Source organism: Bufo gargarizans, chromosome 4 (assembly GCF_014858855.1).
Source record: "Bufo gargarizans isolate SCDJY-AF-19 chromosome 4, ASM1485885v1, whole genome shotgun sequence".
NCBI lineage: Eukaryota > Metazoa > Chordata > Amphibia > Anura > Bufonidae > Bufo > Bufo gargarizans.
Window position 1 is genome coordinate 76,648,493 of NC_058083.1, and position 18,352 is coordinate 76,666,844.

Genomic DNA, 18,352 nt, shown 5'->3' on the forward strand with positions numbered 1-18,352 from the left:
TACCCCTGTAGTACCCCACTAGTGACAATGACCCCTATAATACCCACCCCTGTGGTACCCCACTTGTGACAGTGACCCCTATAATACTGACCCCTGTGGTACCCCACTAGTGACAGTGACCCAATCTGAGTGTGTACCATTAATAACCACCCTCTGTTTTCTATCACTAGGCCAGTCACAAAAATGATAATAGGAAATGTAGCATAAAAGTAGTAAACGCTGTTTCTCTTCTACATGACTTTCTTAATAGAGTTGCAAACTTTTCAGTGACGTCATTACTTCTGGACTCCCAGGGGAGTATCAGGTCCCTCTATCTCCCTCTGGTTCTGTTGTATTAACAGGCGCTGTAACTGACAATTGACATTTGTCTGTTTTCTTTCTCTCCTGATACGAGCTTCACTTTAGTTTGATTTGTTTTAAAATGAATTGTTCCAGTGGTAAGATAAGAGCGATTGAGCTGTTCAGCCTGGGAGGTCACCAGGACGTCTCCTATCACGCCCTTGTAACTTTATATGCCAGGGATTTAAGAAAAACAATCATATTAACAGAAAGCAGTCCTACTCAGGACAGATAGCAGTGTCTCAATATACGCAGCCTGTTAGGTGACGCTGTGCAATATGTGCTCTGCTAATTACATTGCACTAATAAATCAAATAATAGTAATCATTTACACGCAGAGTGGTTGTCGGGGATATTTTTCGGATTTTAAATTCCATGAGCTAAAGCTACTTTCATACTTGCATTGTTGTTTTCCGGCGGTTGTTTACCGCTGCAAGCTTCCATTTTGTGTCCGGTCATAAAAAAACGAAAAAAAAAACAGATCTGTCCCTGAAAACAATGTAAGTCATTGACTTTCAATGTATTTAGCGACAGATGCTTTTTTTCCCATTTGATTTCACATAACCGCATCCTAACAGAACGGATGCATCCTGATGTGCAAAATCAAAACAGATCCGTTTAATTCCAGTATTGAAATCCTCTGCCAGATCTCAATACCGGAATTAACAATGCAAGTGTGAAAGAAGCCTTAAACAAGAACCCTTCCTACAACGCCCCCATATTCCACAGGAAATCAGCTCACACATCCCCTGACCAGTCTACGCCATGCACTGAACACACCTACTTTGTACAGAAAGGGGTCATTCACTTTGGCCGTGTCACGTACTGACACATAAGGAACCTGCACACCTTGAAAAGTCTCACTTACTGTATTGCATGATATCACCAGGTGGACCACGTGCAGGCACCGGAGAGGCTGCAGACGGTATCTGTGCAGCAGCAGGCACGTCACAGGTAGAGCGCAAACTAACAGGAGATGTAGTAAGAAGACAATGTACAGAATAGTAGTTTGTAAGAGACTGCCTTCCTGACATGTTTTAGTAAGTACTTGCATTCCCCATGTTACTACAAATCTGGTAACTTTTCATATAACTCCATGTTATTCCTTCTAGAAATGTAATTGTCAGCCGTTTGTCATGAGGGTCCAACTGGGTGTAACCATTTGAGGGGTGTCCTTGCTCAGTTTGACACAGTCTGATTGGATAGTGCCAGATCGTGCAGGGACACACCCCCAAAAGGTAACACCCAGATGCACATTCATTTCAGACAGCTGGCTGTTATTTCATAAACTTCTAGAAGGAATAATACATAAGAAAAGATGTCCCAGATGTGTTATTACATAAGGAATACAAATAGAAATGTCAGGAGAGGTGGCAGGTTCAAGTACAAAGCACCTTTTTTACTGTGCATTTCGCCACAATTTTTGAAGCAAAATGTGCATTGAATCTGTGGCAAAATCTGTATTTGTTACAAATTTTGCAGTGGATTTGCCATGGAATTCACCCTGGGCATTGCAAAGGGTGAAATCCATGCTGCAAATTTAAAATCTGCACCTCAGGTCAGTATCTGCTCTGCTGATACCGTAAAATGCTATGGATTTTACACCTAGATTCCACAATGTATCCGCCACATCTGACTGAACCCAGAGGTGTAATTACCTTTTATATTTTAAGTATCGTTTAACTAAAAGATCTCTGCACTTTTGGAAGTGAACCGAACTGTGCTTCGACCAGCAGTGTTGAATTTTTATAGATTAAACCCTTCCCAACCGCCCCACATAAAAATATGTTGGCAGTCGGGCATATAAAAATGTCACCCGCTTGCAAGCAGAGCGGGCGCTATTTCATACAGCCAGCACCTGTGGCTAATGTCAGCGACCGGCGCTAATGTCGATCACGGACATTAAACACTTCAGATGCCGAACTCCCCCCGGCGGAGATTGGGAGAGTTGGAGCTTGTTAGTAGCAACCCCTGTCCTCCTGTGTGACAGGAGGCTGCTGCATAGTAATTTCTATAGAAACAACAGTAAAATCCTCATAGACTCCAATGATTGCTTGTTATAGTTCCCTATGGGAACTATAAAAAGTGTATAAAAAAATTGTTTTTATAAATTAAAAAAAATCTTTCACAAAAATAAAAAAAAACATTAAAAAAATACACATCATGGGTATCAATGCATGCAAAAAACGCTCATACTATTAAAATATAAAAATTTAAGTCAATGGGGCTAGTGAATAATGGCCGTCAAAAAATAGCACAACGTATTTTTGGCCCCTTGCACAGCCAGACGGACCCTATTGAAATCAATGGGACTGCACCCATCTAACAGCTGTTAAAAATGGGTACATTAGTGGAAAATGGCCTTTTAGGGGTTAAAATAAATTTAAAAATTACCCGCCTTATCCACTTGCACTTGAAGAGGCAGTCGCTCCTCTCTTGATGGGGAAAGATTTGCGCTGTCAGAGTGATGACGCCAACATGTGCTCCGAGCATGACCGCTGGGTAGCGCATAGTGACATCATCATGCTGGGGGACATTATTAATGCTGGGGGACATTATTAATGCTGGAGAAGAAATTTTCGCACAGGTTATTTCGAGAGTTGGACCAACCAGGACTGGGCCCCCTCTATACAAGGGCCCCATAGCCCTCAGTGTACTTACCATGGAGGCAGACCATGTGACTGCTTTAAGGGCAGCCATGTGCAGAACTGCTTCAGCTATTCCTGACATAGAATCATGGATTTTTTTTTCCTGCAACTGCTACTGTCTGGAGTTCGCTACACAGAGATTTTTCAGCTTCCACTGAGTACAATGGTAACTATAAATTCCTAAGCACTGAGCTTCCCCTAGTGATGGTTACATGAAACCAATTCTGTAACACGTGAGGGGGAGCAGAGATTTAGCGCTGTATGGGGAGATTTATCATTGTATTTATGCCAGTTTTTATTATTACAAAATTGCTCTACTCAGCAGAATAAGATAAAAATTTATCAGAAATCTCACTGGGGGGAAGTTTTGCTATGGGGCCCTATGAGATCTATAAATGCCCCTTCCCATAGCATCTGCTTGTATTGATATGTACGCTTTCAGTGTCAGCATGCTGGGTAACCTGACTGCATAGCTAATATAAGAAAAAGTCATTCCTGTAGACAATCTTCAGTTTTTGCACTTTTATTTTCCCCCTAGCCGGTGGAACTGAATACAGACACACACAGAGTATCATATTATTGAACTATCGAATTACAGCTATGTCATGCAGATTTATTTTCACATTAATACTATTAAAATGTCTGAAATGAATCTAAATGAGGGGATCTACATAGACAATCCTTCTAGTGGCGGAATGGTATTCATTGTCTCAAGGCAACTGTCGAGGAAAACCCCAGAGCCGTAATCGGCTTACACCGCCGTCTGGAGCAATGGTGATCTTCACATGAGTTATGACTTCTTGAAGTGATAAAGACGTTCCCTCAATAAAATGTCTCTTGTGAGGATGGAGCTGAAATAACAATTTAGAAATTCGAGATTAATATGAAGTGCACATTTGTGGATACCAAAGATATCAACGCTCATATAGAGGAATTAGTACACGATGGTGGAGTTGAGCCCCTAGCAATAATCCGGCAAAGTCAATTTGTGACCTGTACTAGTAATGGAAGTGTGCACTTGAATCCCCTTTATTTCCCATTGTTTGGAAGTGCTGGTCTAGCTTACAGTCTTTGCATATGTCTTTGCTCATGGCAGTGTGCCGCTACTTGAAGTACTTGTTTGCGTTTGTATTGTAGCCATAGTAGCGTGCACCTGAACCCCTTTTTTTTATATTGTTTGGGGGTGCTGGTCTAACTTTTTTTTTTTTGCATTGCACATTTGGGGGAGTTGCTTCCCCCTTTTGGACCTTGCACTCCTGTCCATCTGCCCAGGGCTTCTAATCAGAGTATAATAGAGATGGATTCTACATTACCTTGAATTTTGTAGGCCATGAGTCCAGAAGAGGCAAGTTTGATAGTGTAGGGCCCATCTTTTAGAAGCCACCTTGCTGCTAGTAGATGGGTCCAACACAATTTTGATCAAAAAGGAGCTTCCGATTTTAATATACAGTGGATATTAAAAGTCTACACACCCCTGTTAAAATGTCAGGTTTCTGTGATGTAAAAAAATGAGACAAAGATAAATCATTTCAGAACTTTTTCCACCTTTAAGGTGAACTATAAACTGTACCACTCAATTGAAAAACAAACAGATCTTTTAGGGAAGAAAAAATATAAAAATAAAATAATATGGTTGCATAAGTGTGCACACCCTTAAACTAATACTTTGTTGAAGCACCTTTTGATTTTATTACAGCACTCAGTCTTTTTGGGTATGAGTCTATCAGCATGGCACATTTTGACTTGGCAAGATTTGCCCACTCTTCTTTGCAAAAACACTCCAAATCTGTCAGATTGCGAGGGCATCTCCTGTGCACAGCCCTCTTCAGATCACCCCACAGATTTTCAATCGGATTCAGGTCTGGGCTCTGGCTGGGCCATTCCAAAACTTTAATCTTCTTCTGGTGAAGCCATTCCTTTGTTGATTTGAATGTATGCTTTGGGTCGTTGTCATGCTGAAAGATGAAGTTCCTCTTCATGTTCAGCTTTCTAGCAGAATCCTGAAGGTTTTGTGCCCATATTGACTGGTATTTGGAACTGTTCATAATTCTCTCTAGCTTAAAGGGGTTATCCCATCTTAGACAATGGGGGCATATCGCTAGGATATGCCCCCATTGTCTGATAGGTGCGGGTCCCACCTCTAGGACCCACACCTACAAGGAAAACGGAGCCGGGAAGAGTTGTGGCTGGAGGACCCAGGGTTTCCCGAGGTCCGTCCACCACCAGGCACAGCTCCCCGCACCTCCCATGCGCGGCCACCACTCCCATTCATTTCTATGGGGCCGACGGAAATAGCCAGCGCTCGGCTATTTTCGGCGGCTTCATAGAGATGAATGGAGAGCGGCTGCGCATGCGCAGTGCGCCCTCCTCAACTTTCTCCGCTCCGTTCTCCTTGTGGGACCCGCATCTATCAGACAATGGGGGCATATCCTAGCGATATGCCCCCATTGTCTAAGATAGAATAACCCCTTTAACTAAGGCGCCAGTTCCAGCTGAAGAAAAACAGCCCAACAGCATGATGATGCCACCACCATGGTTCACTGTGGGTATGGTGTTCTTTTGGTGATGTACAGTGTTGTTTTTGCGCCAAACATATCTTTTGAAATTATGGCCAAAAAGTTCAACCTTGGTTTCATCAGACCATAACACCTTTTCCCACATGCTTTTGGGAGACTTCAGATGTGTTTTTGCAAAATGTAGCCAGGCTTGGATGTTTTTCTTCGTAAGAAAAGGCTTTCGTCTTGCCACTCTACCCCATAGCCCAGACATATGAAGAATACGCGAGATTGTTGTCACGTGTACCACACAGCCAGTACTTGCCAGATATTCATGCAGCTCCTTTAATGTTGCTGTAGGCCTCTTGGTAGCCTCCCAGACCAGTTTTCTTCTCTCCTTTTCATCAATTTTGGAGGGACGTCCAGTTCTTGGTAATGTCACTGTTGTGCCATATTTTCTCCACTTGATGATGACTGTCTTCACTGTGTTTCATGGTATATCTAATGCCTTGGAAATTCTTTTGTACCCTTCTCCTGACTGATACCTTTTAACAATGAGATCCCTCTAAAGCTTAGGAAGCTCTCTGTGGACCATGGCTTTTGCTGTGGGATGCGACTAAGAAAATTTCAGGAAAGACCAACTAGAGCAGCTGAACTTTATTTGGGGTTAATCAGAGGCACTTTAAATGATGGCAGGTGTATGCTAACTCCTATTTAACATGATTTTGAATGTGATTGCTTAATTCTGAACACAGCTACATCCCCAGTTATAAGAGGGTATGCACACATATGCAACCACATTATTTTAGTTTTTAGTTTTTTTTTGCTTTCTTCCCTCCACCTAAAAGATTTCAGTTTGTTTTTCTTTTGAGTGGTACAGTTTATAGGTCACATTAACGGTGGAAAAAGTTCTGAAATGATTTATATTTGTCTCATTTTTTACATAACAGAAACCTGACATTTTAACAGGGGTGTGTAGACATATGCTGTGAAGATACGAGATGTGCAGCACCTGAAACTACGGATATTGGAAGCCTGTGCTAGCATTTCTCCTGCGATGTTGCTATCAGTGTGTGAAGAGTAGGAGAAGAGGGTTGCATTGACAATCCAACACAATGGGCAGCACATTGAACACATTTTATAAGTGGTCAGAAACTTGTAAATAACTCATGAAAGAATAAAGTTACGTTAAAAACCAAGCACACCATTGTTTTTCTTGTGAAATTCCCAATAAGTTTGATGTGTCACATGACCCTCTTCCTATTGAAAAAACAAAAGTTGGATTCAAAATGGCCGACTTCAAAATGGCCACCATGGTCACCACCCATCTTGAAAAGTTTCCCCCCTCACATATACTAATGTGCCACAAACAGGAAGTTAATATCACCAACCATTCCCATTTTATTAAGGTGTATCCATATAAATGGCCCACCCTGTAGAGTGCACCTGAACCCCCTTTTTTAATGTTGTTTGGGGGTGCTGGTCTAACTTTTTTTTGCATTCTACATTTGGGGGAGTTTCTTCTCCCTTTTGGACCATGCGCTCCTGTCCATCTGCCCAGGGCTTTTAATCAGAGTATAATAGAGATGGATTTTACATCGTCCTGAACTTCTGTAGGCCAACAGTCCAGGAGAGGCAAGTCTGATAGTGTAGGGCCCATCTGTTAGAAGCCATCTTGTTGTTGGTAGATGGGCCCAACACAATTTTGATAAAAATATGCACAAAAAGCTTCTAATTTTCATATAGAAGATATAGTAGTAATGTAATAATATATATTTGTGTTCCCAGTGTTTGCCATGCAATGTGCTGCTACTTTTAGTCTTTGTTTGCACTAAAAATTGAGCTATGGAACGTGATTGGTATGTTTTTATTTATTTTTGTTTGATATAAACTATATATAGCATTTTCATATCTATTTTTGTATTATAAAATTCAAAATTCATATTTTATAATGACACACAGTTGGTAGGGTCTCCATTACATATTTTGCATTGGAAGTGGAACCCATGTACGCCAATGAGCAGTGCTTTTGGAAGAGAGGTCTACATTATGCCTGGATTTATCAAACATCTATACGTACCTGGGTCACAGGTAGAAGAGTTTTCCATTTGTTATCTGGTGTCAGTGCCCATTTGTCTTTGATTCTCTTTTCTTCCTCTTTTGGAGTCAGAACGCAGGCTTCAATTTTGCATGAGTTTGGTGCATTACCTGTAATGGACATGACAATTGAGTGCCATTTGGTCAATAGAGATGGGAAACGCTGAAGTGCAATATACTGGACTACTGATGACCATAGCCATGTGATAACTGCCAGCTGTAAGCTGCCCAGCTGCCAGTTATCACCTTTGATCATGATCACTCATCTTACGCATTGGCAGAAAAATTCAACATTACCAATCCTCATTTGTGCCTTTGAACACCAGTTGGGGTTTGATGATGCCCACAGATATTATATCATCAGAAGATACCAAACTGTTTACGGCCAGCAGAATATGACCCTATATACTGTACATACAAGTTTACTTCTTGTCAAAGGGTACACAAAGGGAGAGCTAGTAAAGTGGGTGCGAGGAACGTTATCGCAGACTGTTCAAAGCCTGGCAGTATATAGAAGACTTTGTTAGCCCTATGCTTCAGTGGCTTCAAGGTAAAGCTGTGTCGTATTATATCTTGGATAACGGGTGGGATAAATTATAGCAATATCAGAAGTCTAGCCCACATCCAAGTGAATTTATACAGTTCACAGAACCATAATTTGTAGGAGCACAGCTACTTGCAGAACCCCTTTTAAAAATAAATGGAGAGAATCTTGTCTGAATATTAATTGACGGATATAAAACCTCCTCATCCTTTTCATAATAAAAGGTCTACCTCACTGATCTCCAACCTTTGGCTCTGCACCTGCGTCCTGATAGCTGCAACAGCTGGAAAGCCACAGGTTAGGGAACATTGGTCTACAGCTTCTGATGGGGGTTACAGTATATTGTGCTGAAGCAGCTGGGACACACAACTACTTAATACATTCTGCAGCTGCTGGAGAACCTCTTTTCTATGAATACTGCACATCAATCCATCAGTGGTTGATATAGAAGGGCCTTCCAGCAAAAGTGATCTGTGACATACTGCAGGAAGAGATAAGTAGTGTCTATGTATCACCACTTCAGATTGGGGTGTTTATACCAATATAATTCACAGACATTTCCAATTCTCTGCCAAAACTGTTTGCCAGAACTACTGCTGGCAGTATGAAACAGGTCGAAGGCTACTCCAAAAACGTAACCTTTAATAAATATACATTAAACAGTGTCAAGATATCAAAGATTACTGTGAATCCTCCCAATAGGAACAATGTGGGAAAAACCATGCAGGGCCAATTTTTGCAAATATGACATATCAGGTAATGTGGTAATAACTTTGGAATGCTTTTACTTATCCAAAAGTTTCTACAACTGTTAGTGGTAAATCTGAGTTGATATTTACAGAAAATGTCAAAACTATTGACATTTTCTAAATTAGAATTTCTCTGCTTTTAAGATGGCTAGTGATACCTCCGAAAATAGTTATTACCATTCACCATATGTCTACTTTATGTTGGCATCATTTTGTAAATGTCATTTTATTAGGATGTTAGAAGGCTTAAAATTTTAGAATTTTTCAAATTTTCAAGAAAATTTCCCAAACCAACTTTTTTAAGGACCAGTTTAGTTATCTAGTCACTTTGAGGGGCTTACATAATAGAAACCACCAAGAAATGATTACCCTTTAGAAACTATACCCCTCAAATTATTCAAAACCCTTTAAGTGTTCCACAAGAATTAGTGTTGAGCAAAGCGAGCTTTGGATGCTTAATCTGAAGTCGTTTTGTTCAAAACTTCGGAATAATACTGTACAGAGATTCGTCTTCGGAATAATTCTGTCCGCATATGTATTCGTCTCCATACAGTATGAGAATGTATGGGCTCCGATGAGTCGAAGTTAGTTATTCATGAAGTTACGCAAGACTTCATTAATTTTTAAAGTGAAAAACGTATGGTCCGTGGTAGCGGAATCCATAACGGAATTCTTAGAGAACTCGAACCTTGTACGTCGGACTTGAAAACAGAAGTTCGCTCATCCGTACTGATGACTTATCCTCAGGAAAGGTCATAAGTATCTGATCGGATGTTTGTGAAGGCAGCAGCATTCCTGTGAGGAGAATATTTTTTTTATCTTTATGGCTCATCCACACAACCGTAGTTTTGGTCTGCATCCGATCCTCTTTTTTTGTGGATCAGGTGTGTGCCCATTCATTTCAATGTAAGCGCAAAAGATACAGACAGCAAACCGTTTGCTGTCCGCATATGTATGTCTGTTCTGCGGTCTCGCCAAAAAAAATAGAACATATCCAATTCTTCTCCATTTTGTAGGCAAGGATAGGCAGTTCTAACATACGCATGGCCTGTATATGTGTTTTGTGGATCCGCAATTTGCAAAATACAGCAAAAACGTCTATGGCCGTGTGCATAAGCCCTTATTCTGCTGGTCAGTGTGATTACAGAGATACCAGAGATTTTATATATATTTTTTTTTTTTTTATGTTTTACTGCTTTTACACAATGAAAGTATGTGTCGACACAATGTGTCGCCATTTTTTGAGAGCTATATTTTTAACATTTTTCTGGTGATGGTCTTTTTGCAGGATGATGTGATGTTTCCAATGGTATTTTGGGGTACATAATACTTTTTCATCACTTGATATTATGTTTTTAGGGGGGTAAGGTGACCATGAAATGGCTGTTCTGGCATCTTTTTTCTTTTTTTACAGCGTTCACCTGACGGGATAGAGCATCTGATATTTTTATATAGCAGGTTATTACAGGCACAGCACCACAGCAAAACCTGGTGTTTTGAATTCCGTTTGTGAGATCCATTTCAGGGCTCTCACAAACGGTTCAAAACGGATCAGTTCAGCCCCAATGCATTCTGAATGGATAAGGATCCGTTCAGAATGCATCAGTTTGGCTCCGTTCCGCCTCCATTCCGCTCTGGATGCGGACACCAAAACGTAGCTTGCAGCGTTTTGGTGTGCGCCTGGCGATGCGGAGCCAAACGGATCCGTCCTGACTTACAATGTAAGTCAATGGGGACGGATCCGTTTTCACTGACACAATATGGTGCAATTAAAAACGGATCCGTCCCCCATTGAGTTTCAATGTAAGTCAGGACGGATCCGTTTTGACAGACTTTTTTTTAAAAGAACAATGCAAACGGATCCGTTCTGAATGGATACAAGCGTTTGCATTATAGGTGCGGATCCGTCTGTGCAGATACAAGACGGATCCGCACCTAACGCAGGTGTGAAAGTAGCCTAACCAGCCCTCTAATCATCTTTACTGTGTACCTCTCAATATGTATCTCTTATGCTGTACCGTAACCGACACACAACTTTTTTGATTAATATTAAGCTTTCCAAGCTGTACCTGGACATTTTGTTAACTTTACTTTATAATTTCTTTCAATAAAGAATAAAAAAAAGAAAGTTAGAGCCAGAAAACCAGCCACATGTTTTGTATTTAAAATATCACACAGTATATTCACATATAGGCTGCTATCTGCGATAAAAAAAAATTGATGGCCATTTAAGGTAACCAAAGATTTGGGTGATCGAGTAGTTTAACTAATTGACTGTATGTATAAATAAATTTATATCTGGAAAATATCTTTGAATCACATTGATGAAACATCTCCACTTTACAGCAGACTTACCTTTAAAGTGGTTAGTGTCTATTTCTAGGTGTGTTATTAGACCAGGATGGCCAAGCCGAAACACCGTCCATTCGTTTCCCGGGACTTGGAGTATGCCTTTTTCATCAGCCTATAATGCACACATTTCATCCATGGCTTATGGATCATACTGTACATTTACAACAATATTCCAAAGTAAAAGACAAACTTCTTTATCAGAAAATGTGTGAATTATCTTGAAATGTTAAGAGCTTAGAACAAACCCACTTCAAGTGGAATTGCTCTAGAGTTAAAGTATTCGAAAGATAAAACATTTCTGATCGACAACCAGACACAGTGTAATTCCATTAATCCATATGTGACCTGATACATATGACAGCACTCTGTACTAAATGGATCTTGATTATGACATCCATAGAAAACTATTAGCCAATAATGTACCTTCATGTTCTTTCTACAGAACTGTGGACAGCATAAAATACATACTTCCTGTAGAAATCCTAGTTTTAAAAAGAGGCAAGCATGGTTGCCATATAGCGAGGGACTTGTTACCTAAACCAAGCCGGATGGCTAGAAGCCAGATGGGAGCCACCCAGGAGACACGTCTTTCCTGTCCAACTCTATTTTTTTAAACTATGGGGAAAATTTGTGAAATGGGCTACAAGAAAAATTCTTGCCCATAGCAACCAATCATGGCGCAGCTTTAGTTTTTTCTAACCCCTGTAAAAAATAAAAGCTGTCCTGTGATACCCGATGGGTATGTAGTTTGACCATGTACATGAGGCCTATCAGTATGTAGAACTTATTTTTGTTTAATAAAAGCTGTTTTTTGGTTACCTTTAGAATGGGAGGCCGATCAAGTCTTCTTGCTGTCTCCCACCCGTCACCCATGTCACCCGCTCTTCCTAGGCCTACATGTCAATGACAACAATAAACTGTAAAATAAAAAGATGTTCAATATTTCCCCACAGGGGGCCATGCCATTGATTTTATGTACATATACCTATGAGATTCCGCGGATGGCCGTAATGTGCATCACTGTATCCAAGACACACGCTTCCATTGGCCATCGAAAGAAGGTCCTCCAGGTCATTTGGGCCACATAAAGACCAATCTCTCTGTCCGATGCCATAGACTTTAAAGCGAGCTATTCCGCCATCTTGGTAAATGTTAGATCACACATGGAGTCAGTTGCTGTACTCGAGGAGTCACAACAGAGTTTTAGTAATATCACAAGATACAAATTAGACGCATGATATCTCCTTTATGGCTTCATTGAAATGTTTAAAACACAGAAATATGCATAAAGTCCCAGTATCCTTGCAGCTGACATAGGACTGTTAGTTATTTTTGCACTACAGATCTTTTCTCTTGTCTTGGGGTCTCACTGTAGCAAAAGTATTTCCCTCAAGAACTCATTTACAAGTGACATGTGCTTCATTTGTGATACGGCCGTCATCTTTTTTTTTTCCTGAAGCACTGGTGGTAGTCTTGGAAGCTGAACCTCTGGCAGTAGCTCTCAGATGAAAGAGGCTGCCTGTGGTGAGAGACAAGTTTGGCTCTACTCTGATGGTACCTAATGTACTTAGGAAATCACATGTCTAGAAGCAAATAACAAGGTCTGGTTACTGGATACAAACATTACATAATATTATGTCTATTCTGCAAATGTGAACTTGGCCACCCCATCATCAATCACGAGCTTCAGTGGTCTCATCTGTTCATCTGTACTGTAAGTACACTGCATGAGTGCATAGGTCAGTGATTGGCTGCAGCAGTTATATGGGTAGATAGCACAGCAGTATGGAAGCTATCAGAGACCACTGAGGGCCACCATAACAGCAGAGCTGGAGCAGCAGGAAATTAAACAGGTGAGTATTTGTTTCTTTATATTTACGGGTTCATCCACATGGGAAACAAAATACAGCAGACAAGTTAGCTGTGGATTTTGTGGCATGGACCATGGCAAAAAATGTCATGCGTTTTTGCGTTGTTTTTTTAAAGGCCATGTACACCTTTGGGAACAATTTTTTTTTATTGCATTGTACTCATTTTGAGCAAAAAATCATGTTCTCAATTGGTCTTTATTAGAAATATGGAGCCCTGTTTTCTGTACAGAGCTGAGATGCTCTAGTAGCAGCCTCTGGATTTTCTCTCCCTTCCGTCAGTTAGGGAGCTGACGGGCTCCTTATGTCTCTGACCTTATAAACACTCATTGTAGCTCAGTTCTTATCTTACTGGTAAGAATGTGGCTTAAATAAGTGTTTATGACCTCTTAGTAGTTTAGAGATGAGGTTTATTAGATGGCCAAAAGTAGCAGTCACACAGTTAGAAAAACAGTTAACCCTCTGTGACAGAATGGCTTAATATTTTTATTAAAGGTCAATTGAAAATAAGATTTTTAGCCAAAAATGAGTAAAATGCAATAATAAACAAAAATTGCCCCCAAAGGTGTACATAGCCTTTAATGTGTTTGTTTGTGGATTTCACCCTTCCAGTGAGTGAAATTTGTGGTGGAGATCTGCACCATAAATGGACAGGCTGCATATTTCAAGTCTGCAGGTCAATTTACCTTGCTGATTTTTTATGCAGCATGTGGATGAGATTTAATAGAATCACATATACTTTACTGGTAGTGTACAATGCTGTGGATATGCAGCAAGTGCAAATTTGCAGCGTATCCACCATGTGTAATCCTACCCTAAGGGTGTATTCACACGTGGTTGAAGAATCTGCCAAGAATACACAGCATAAAGACTTCTCCGATCTTATCCTATGTGGTTGAAAAGTGTTAATCCCTGCCCTGTGTTCCGGTGTGGAATAACAGCGTAAATAATGATGTGTTGCAGCTTTTCTTAAGCAGAATGTCTCTCTTCATTTCAATGGGAGATGAAATCCACACAGAAATCTGCATCCAACACAAAGAAATCCACCATCCTAATCCACAAGTAAAAAAAGTAAAGAACCACGTGCATATTTTCTGATGGATTTTTACACCACGTGTGCTTCCACAGTGAAGCATTCCAGGCATTTAGAAAAAAATATTTCCTGGACAACCCCTCTAATCAATGTATTCTATCATGCACATCTCCATTTACCTGGGTATATGTTGAGTCGAATATGCGTCCATCTCTCTTTTGAAGTGACATGGAAGTAGCTGTGGCACGATTCCACATATCCTGGTGTAAGCTCTGTCATTTTAAGTAAATATTCCCATTTTTCTGAATGTAGCTAGAAAGAAATTGTGCATATTAACTACAATGCAAATTAAATATGAAATATATGTATTAAATGTAAAAAATAAGTCATTTGGGTTATTTGGGCGCTCTCACACCTATTTATTAATGTTTTGCCTTTCTTACTTTGCTGAATACAGGAAAGGGTGAATTGAGGAACTTTGGACCTTTTGTAATGTATTATGTCCTAGATGCAGAGCAGAACTGCTAAGTTTGCATCTAACAGTGTAAGGTTCACTGTTATTTTTCTGTTCTTCTGATCCGTCAGAAGAACAGAAAAAAAATAAGAAAAAATGGATCCTGTAAAAAAAGGATCCTGTGCATCAGTTATGCACATTTGACATCTGTTTGCAGCCATTTCCGTCAGAGATCCGTTATTTCTGATGGAAAAAAGTCCTGCATCCATTTTTTACAGGATCCTTTTTTTTTTATTTATTTTCTGTTCTTCTGATCTGTCAGAAGAACAGAAAAATAACGGTGATGAGAACTCAGCCTAAGGGTCCATTCCCATGTCCGTATGAATGTTCCGTATCCATTCCGCAATGGGTGCGGACGCATTCATTTTCAATGGGCCTGGAAAAGATGCAGACAGCACACAGTGTGCTGTCCGCATCCACATTTCCGCTCTGGTGCCCCGCAAAAAACTAGAGTATGTCCTTTTCTTGTCCGCAGCTGAATCCTCTATATAGTGCCGGCCATGTGTGGTGTCTGACGTCTGAACGGACCCTTAGGCTGATTCAGGGCTGGTGTCAGCACCTGGCATACCCGAGCGAGTGGTGGGGCCCACTGCTCCTGGGGGAGCCCAAGGGCCTCACCGTCAAGTAAGTGAGCTGAGGCGATCGCCTCAGGCGGCAGGCTCTGGAGGTAAGTGGGGGGCAGCAGCAGGGCCATGGGAAATGAGCGCTTCCATTGTGGAATGGTTCATCTCTCTACATTCATCTGTATCGCCATCCTCATGTGGGGCAGGGGAGAGGTGTCTCGTTCCTCTGATAGGCTGCGCCGGGCAGCATACAGTGCGGGACACAGGCCGGAAGAGGCCTGCATCACATCGCTGCCAGAAGCATAGAGGTAAATATTAGTGGGTTTTCTATTTTTATTTGGCACAATGCTGTTGGGAGCACCCTGGGGGGGGGGGGGGGGGAGAGGAGCACTATGGAGGCATTATATAGAGGCATTTTTTACTGGCACATTATGGGGGGCACTATTGCGAAGGGGAGGACAGAAGCACTGTGGAGGCATCTACTGGGGGCACTAAGAAGGGTTATTTTGTATTGACACATTATAGGTGACGCTATGAGGGCATCCACTAGGGGAACTATATAGGGGAATTTTATACTGGCACACATTATGGGGGCTCCTATGGGAAAGGAGGAAAGATGTGTACTATGGAGGCATCTACTGGGAGCACTATATAAGGACATTTTATACTTGTATATTATGGGGGCACTATGGGGAAGGAGGGAGAGGCACACTATGGGGGCATTTACTGGGGACATTTTATAGGGGTATTTTATACTAGCCACATTATGGGGGCACCATGGGGACATTAGCTCAACTGCTGGCACTAAGGTGGGGTATTTTTGTACTAGCACACAGAACATTGGCATTTTTGTACAAGTTCACATTATTAGTGGGGAATTTTTTGCACTGGCACACATTATAAGGAGGCATTTTTTGTACTGGCACTCATTTTAAGGGGGGCATTTCTTGTACTGGCACACATAAGGGGGCAATTTTCTACTGTGACATTATAAGGAAAATTATTACTACTGGGGGACATTTTGGTGAGCTTTATTATTGACTAAAAAGCGACCAAAAAGGTGTATATAGATATATATATATATATATATATATATATACAGTCATGTGAAAAAATTAGGACACCCTTTGAAAGCATGTGGTTTTTTGTAACATTTTTAATAAAAGGTTATTTCATCTCCGTTTCAACAATACAGAGAGATTAAAGTAATCCGACTAAACAAAGAAAACTGAAGAAAAGTCTTTTCAAGATCTTCTGTAAATGTCATTCTACAAAAATGCCTATTCTAACTGAGGAAAAAGATAGGACACCCTTGCCCCTAATAGCGAGTGTTACCTCCTTTGGCTGAAATAACTGCAGTGAGACGGTTCTTGTAGCCATCTACCAGTCTTCGACATCGGTCTGAGGAAATTTTACCCCACTCCTCAATGCAGAACTTTTTCAGCTGTGAGATGTTTGAGGGGTTTCTTGCACGTACAGCCCTTTTCAAGTCACCCCACAGCATCTCAATGGGATTCAAATCTGGACTTTGACTTGGCCATTCCAGGACTCTCCATTTCTTCTTTTTCAGCCAATCTTTGGTTGATTTACTAGTATGTTTTGGGTCATTGTCATGTTGCATGGTCCAGTTCCGCTTCAGCTTTAATTTTCTAACTGATGGTCTCACATGTTCTTCAAGCACCTTCTGATACACAGTAGAATTCATCGTGGATTCTATGATGGTGAGCTGACCAGGTCCTGCTGCAGCAAAGCAGCCCCAAACCATGACACTTCCACCTCCATGCTTCACAGTTGGTATGAGGTTCTTTTCTTGGAATGCTGTGTTTGGTTTACGCCAAACATGTCCTCTGCTGTTGTGTCCAAATAATTCAATTTTGGACTCATCTGTCCAAAGAACATTATTCCAGAAGTCCTGGTCTTTGTCAACTTTATCTCTGGCAAATGTCAGTCTGGCCTCGATGTTTCTCTTGGAAAGCAAAGGTTTCCTCCTTGCACACCTCCCATGCAAGTTAAACTTGTACAGTCTCTTTCTGATTGTAGAGGCATGTACTTCTACATCAACAGTAGCCAGAGCCTGCTGTAGTTCTCGAGATGACACTTTAGGGTTTTTGGAGACCTCTTTTAGCATCTTGCGGTCTGCTCTTGGGGTGAACTTGCTGGGGCGACCAGTCCTGGGCATGTTGGCAGTTGTTTTGAAAGCCCTCCACTTGTAGACTATCTTCCGGACAGTGGAATGGCTGATTTCAAAATCTTTTGAGATCTTTTTAAATCCCTTCCCAGACTCATAGGCTGCTACAATCTTTTTTCTGAAGTCCTCTGACAGCTCTTTTGCTCTCACCATGGTGCTCACTCTCACTTCAACAGTCAGGAGCACACCAAACTAAATGTCTGAGGTTTAAATAGGGCAAGCCTCATTCAACATGCAGAGTAACGATCTACTAATTATGTGCACCTGGTGTGATATACCTGTGTGAGATCTGAGCCAATTTAAGAGGGAATACATGTGAGGGTGTCCTATCTTTTTCCTCAGTTAGAATAGGCATTTTTGGAGAATGACATTTACAGAAGATCTTGAAAAGACTTTTCTTCAGTTTTCTTTGTTTAGTCGGATTACTTTAATCTCTCTGTATTGTTGAAACGGAGATGAAATAACCTTTTATTAAAAATGTTACAAAAAACCACATGCTTTCAAAGGGTGTCCTAATTTTTTCACATGACTGTATATACACTGACCAAAAATATAAACACAACACTTTCGGTTTTGCTCCCATTTTGCATGAGCTGAATGCAAAGATCTGAAACATTTTCTATCTACATACACAAAAGACCCATTACTCTCAAATATTGTTTATAAATCTGTCTAAATCTATGTTAGTGAGCACTTCTCCTTTGCCGAGATAATCCATCCCACCTCAAAGGTGTGGCATATCAAGGTGCTGATTAGACAGCATGAATATTGCACATGTGTGCTTTAGTCTGCCCACAATAAAAGGACACTCTGAAATGTGCAGTTTGATCACACAGCACAATGCCACCAATGTCGCACTGTTTGAGGGAGCGTGCAATTGGCATGCTGACTGCAGGAATGTCTACCAGAGCTGTTGCCCATGCAATGAAGGTTCATTTCTCTACCATAAGCCGTCTCCAAAG

General features: G+C 40.9%; 1 protein-coding gene across 1 annotated transcript in view; it reads right to left on the reverse strand.

The window, feature by feature from the left end:
• Positions 1 to 3,494: 3,494 nt before the first annotated feature.
• Positions 3,495 to 18,352, reverse strand: part of ALLC (allantoicase) — a 41,632-nt gene continuing 26,774 nt past the window's right edge. Inside the window, exons 7-12 of the mRNA XM_044291742.1 lie at positions 14,305 to 14,437; positions 12,210 to 12,365; positions 12,044 to 12,117; positions 11,228 to 11,336; positions 7,563 to 7,690; positions 3,495 to 3,838 (exon numbers count right to left, since the gene is read on the reverse strand). Of these exons, the coding sequence (XP_044147677.1) occupies positions 3,698 to 3,838; positions 7,563 to 7,690; positions 11,228 to 11,336; positions 12,044 to 12,117; positions 12,210 to 12,365; positions 14,305 to 14,437 (741 nt within the window). The 3' untranslated portion in view covers positions 3,495 to 3,697. The remainder of the gene's footprint in view (positions 3,839 to 7,562; positions 7,691 to 11,227; positions 11,337 to 12,043; positions 12,118 to 12,209; positions 12,366 to 14,304; positions 14,438 to 18,352) is intronic.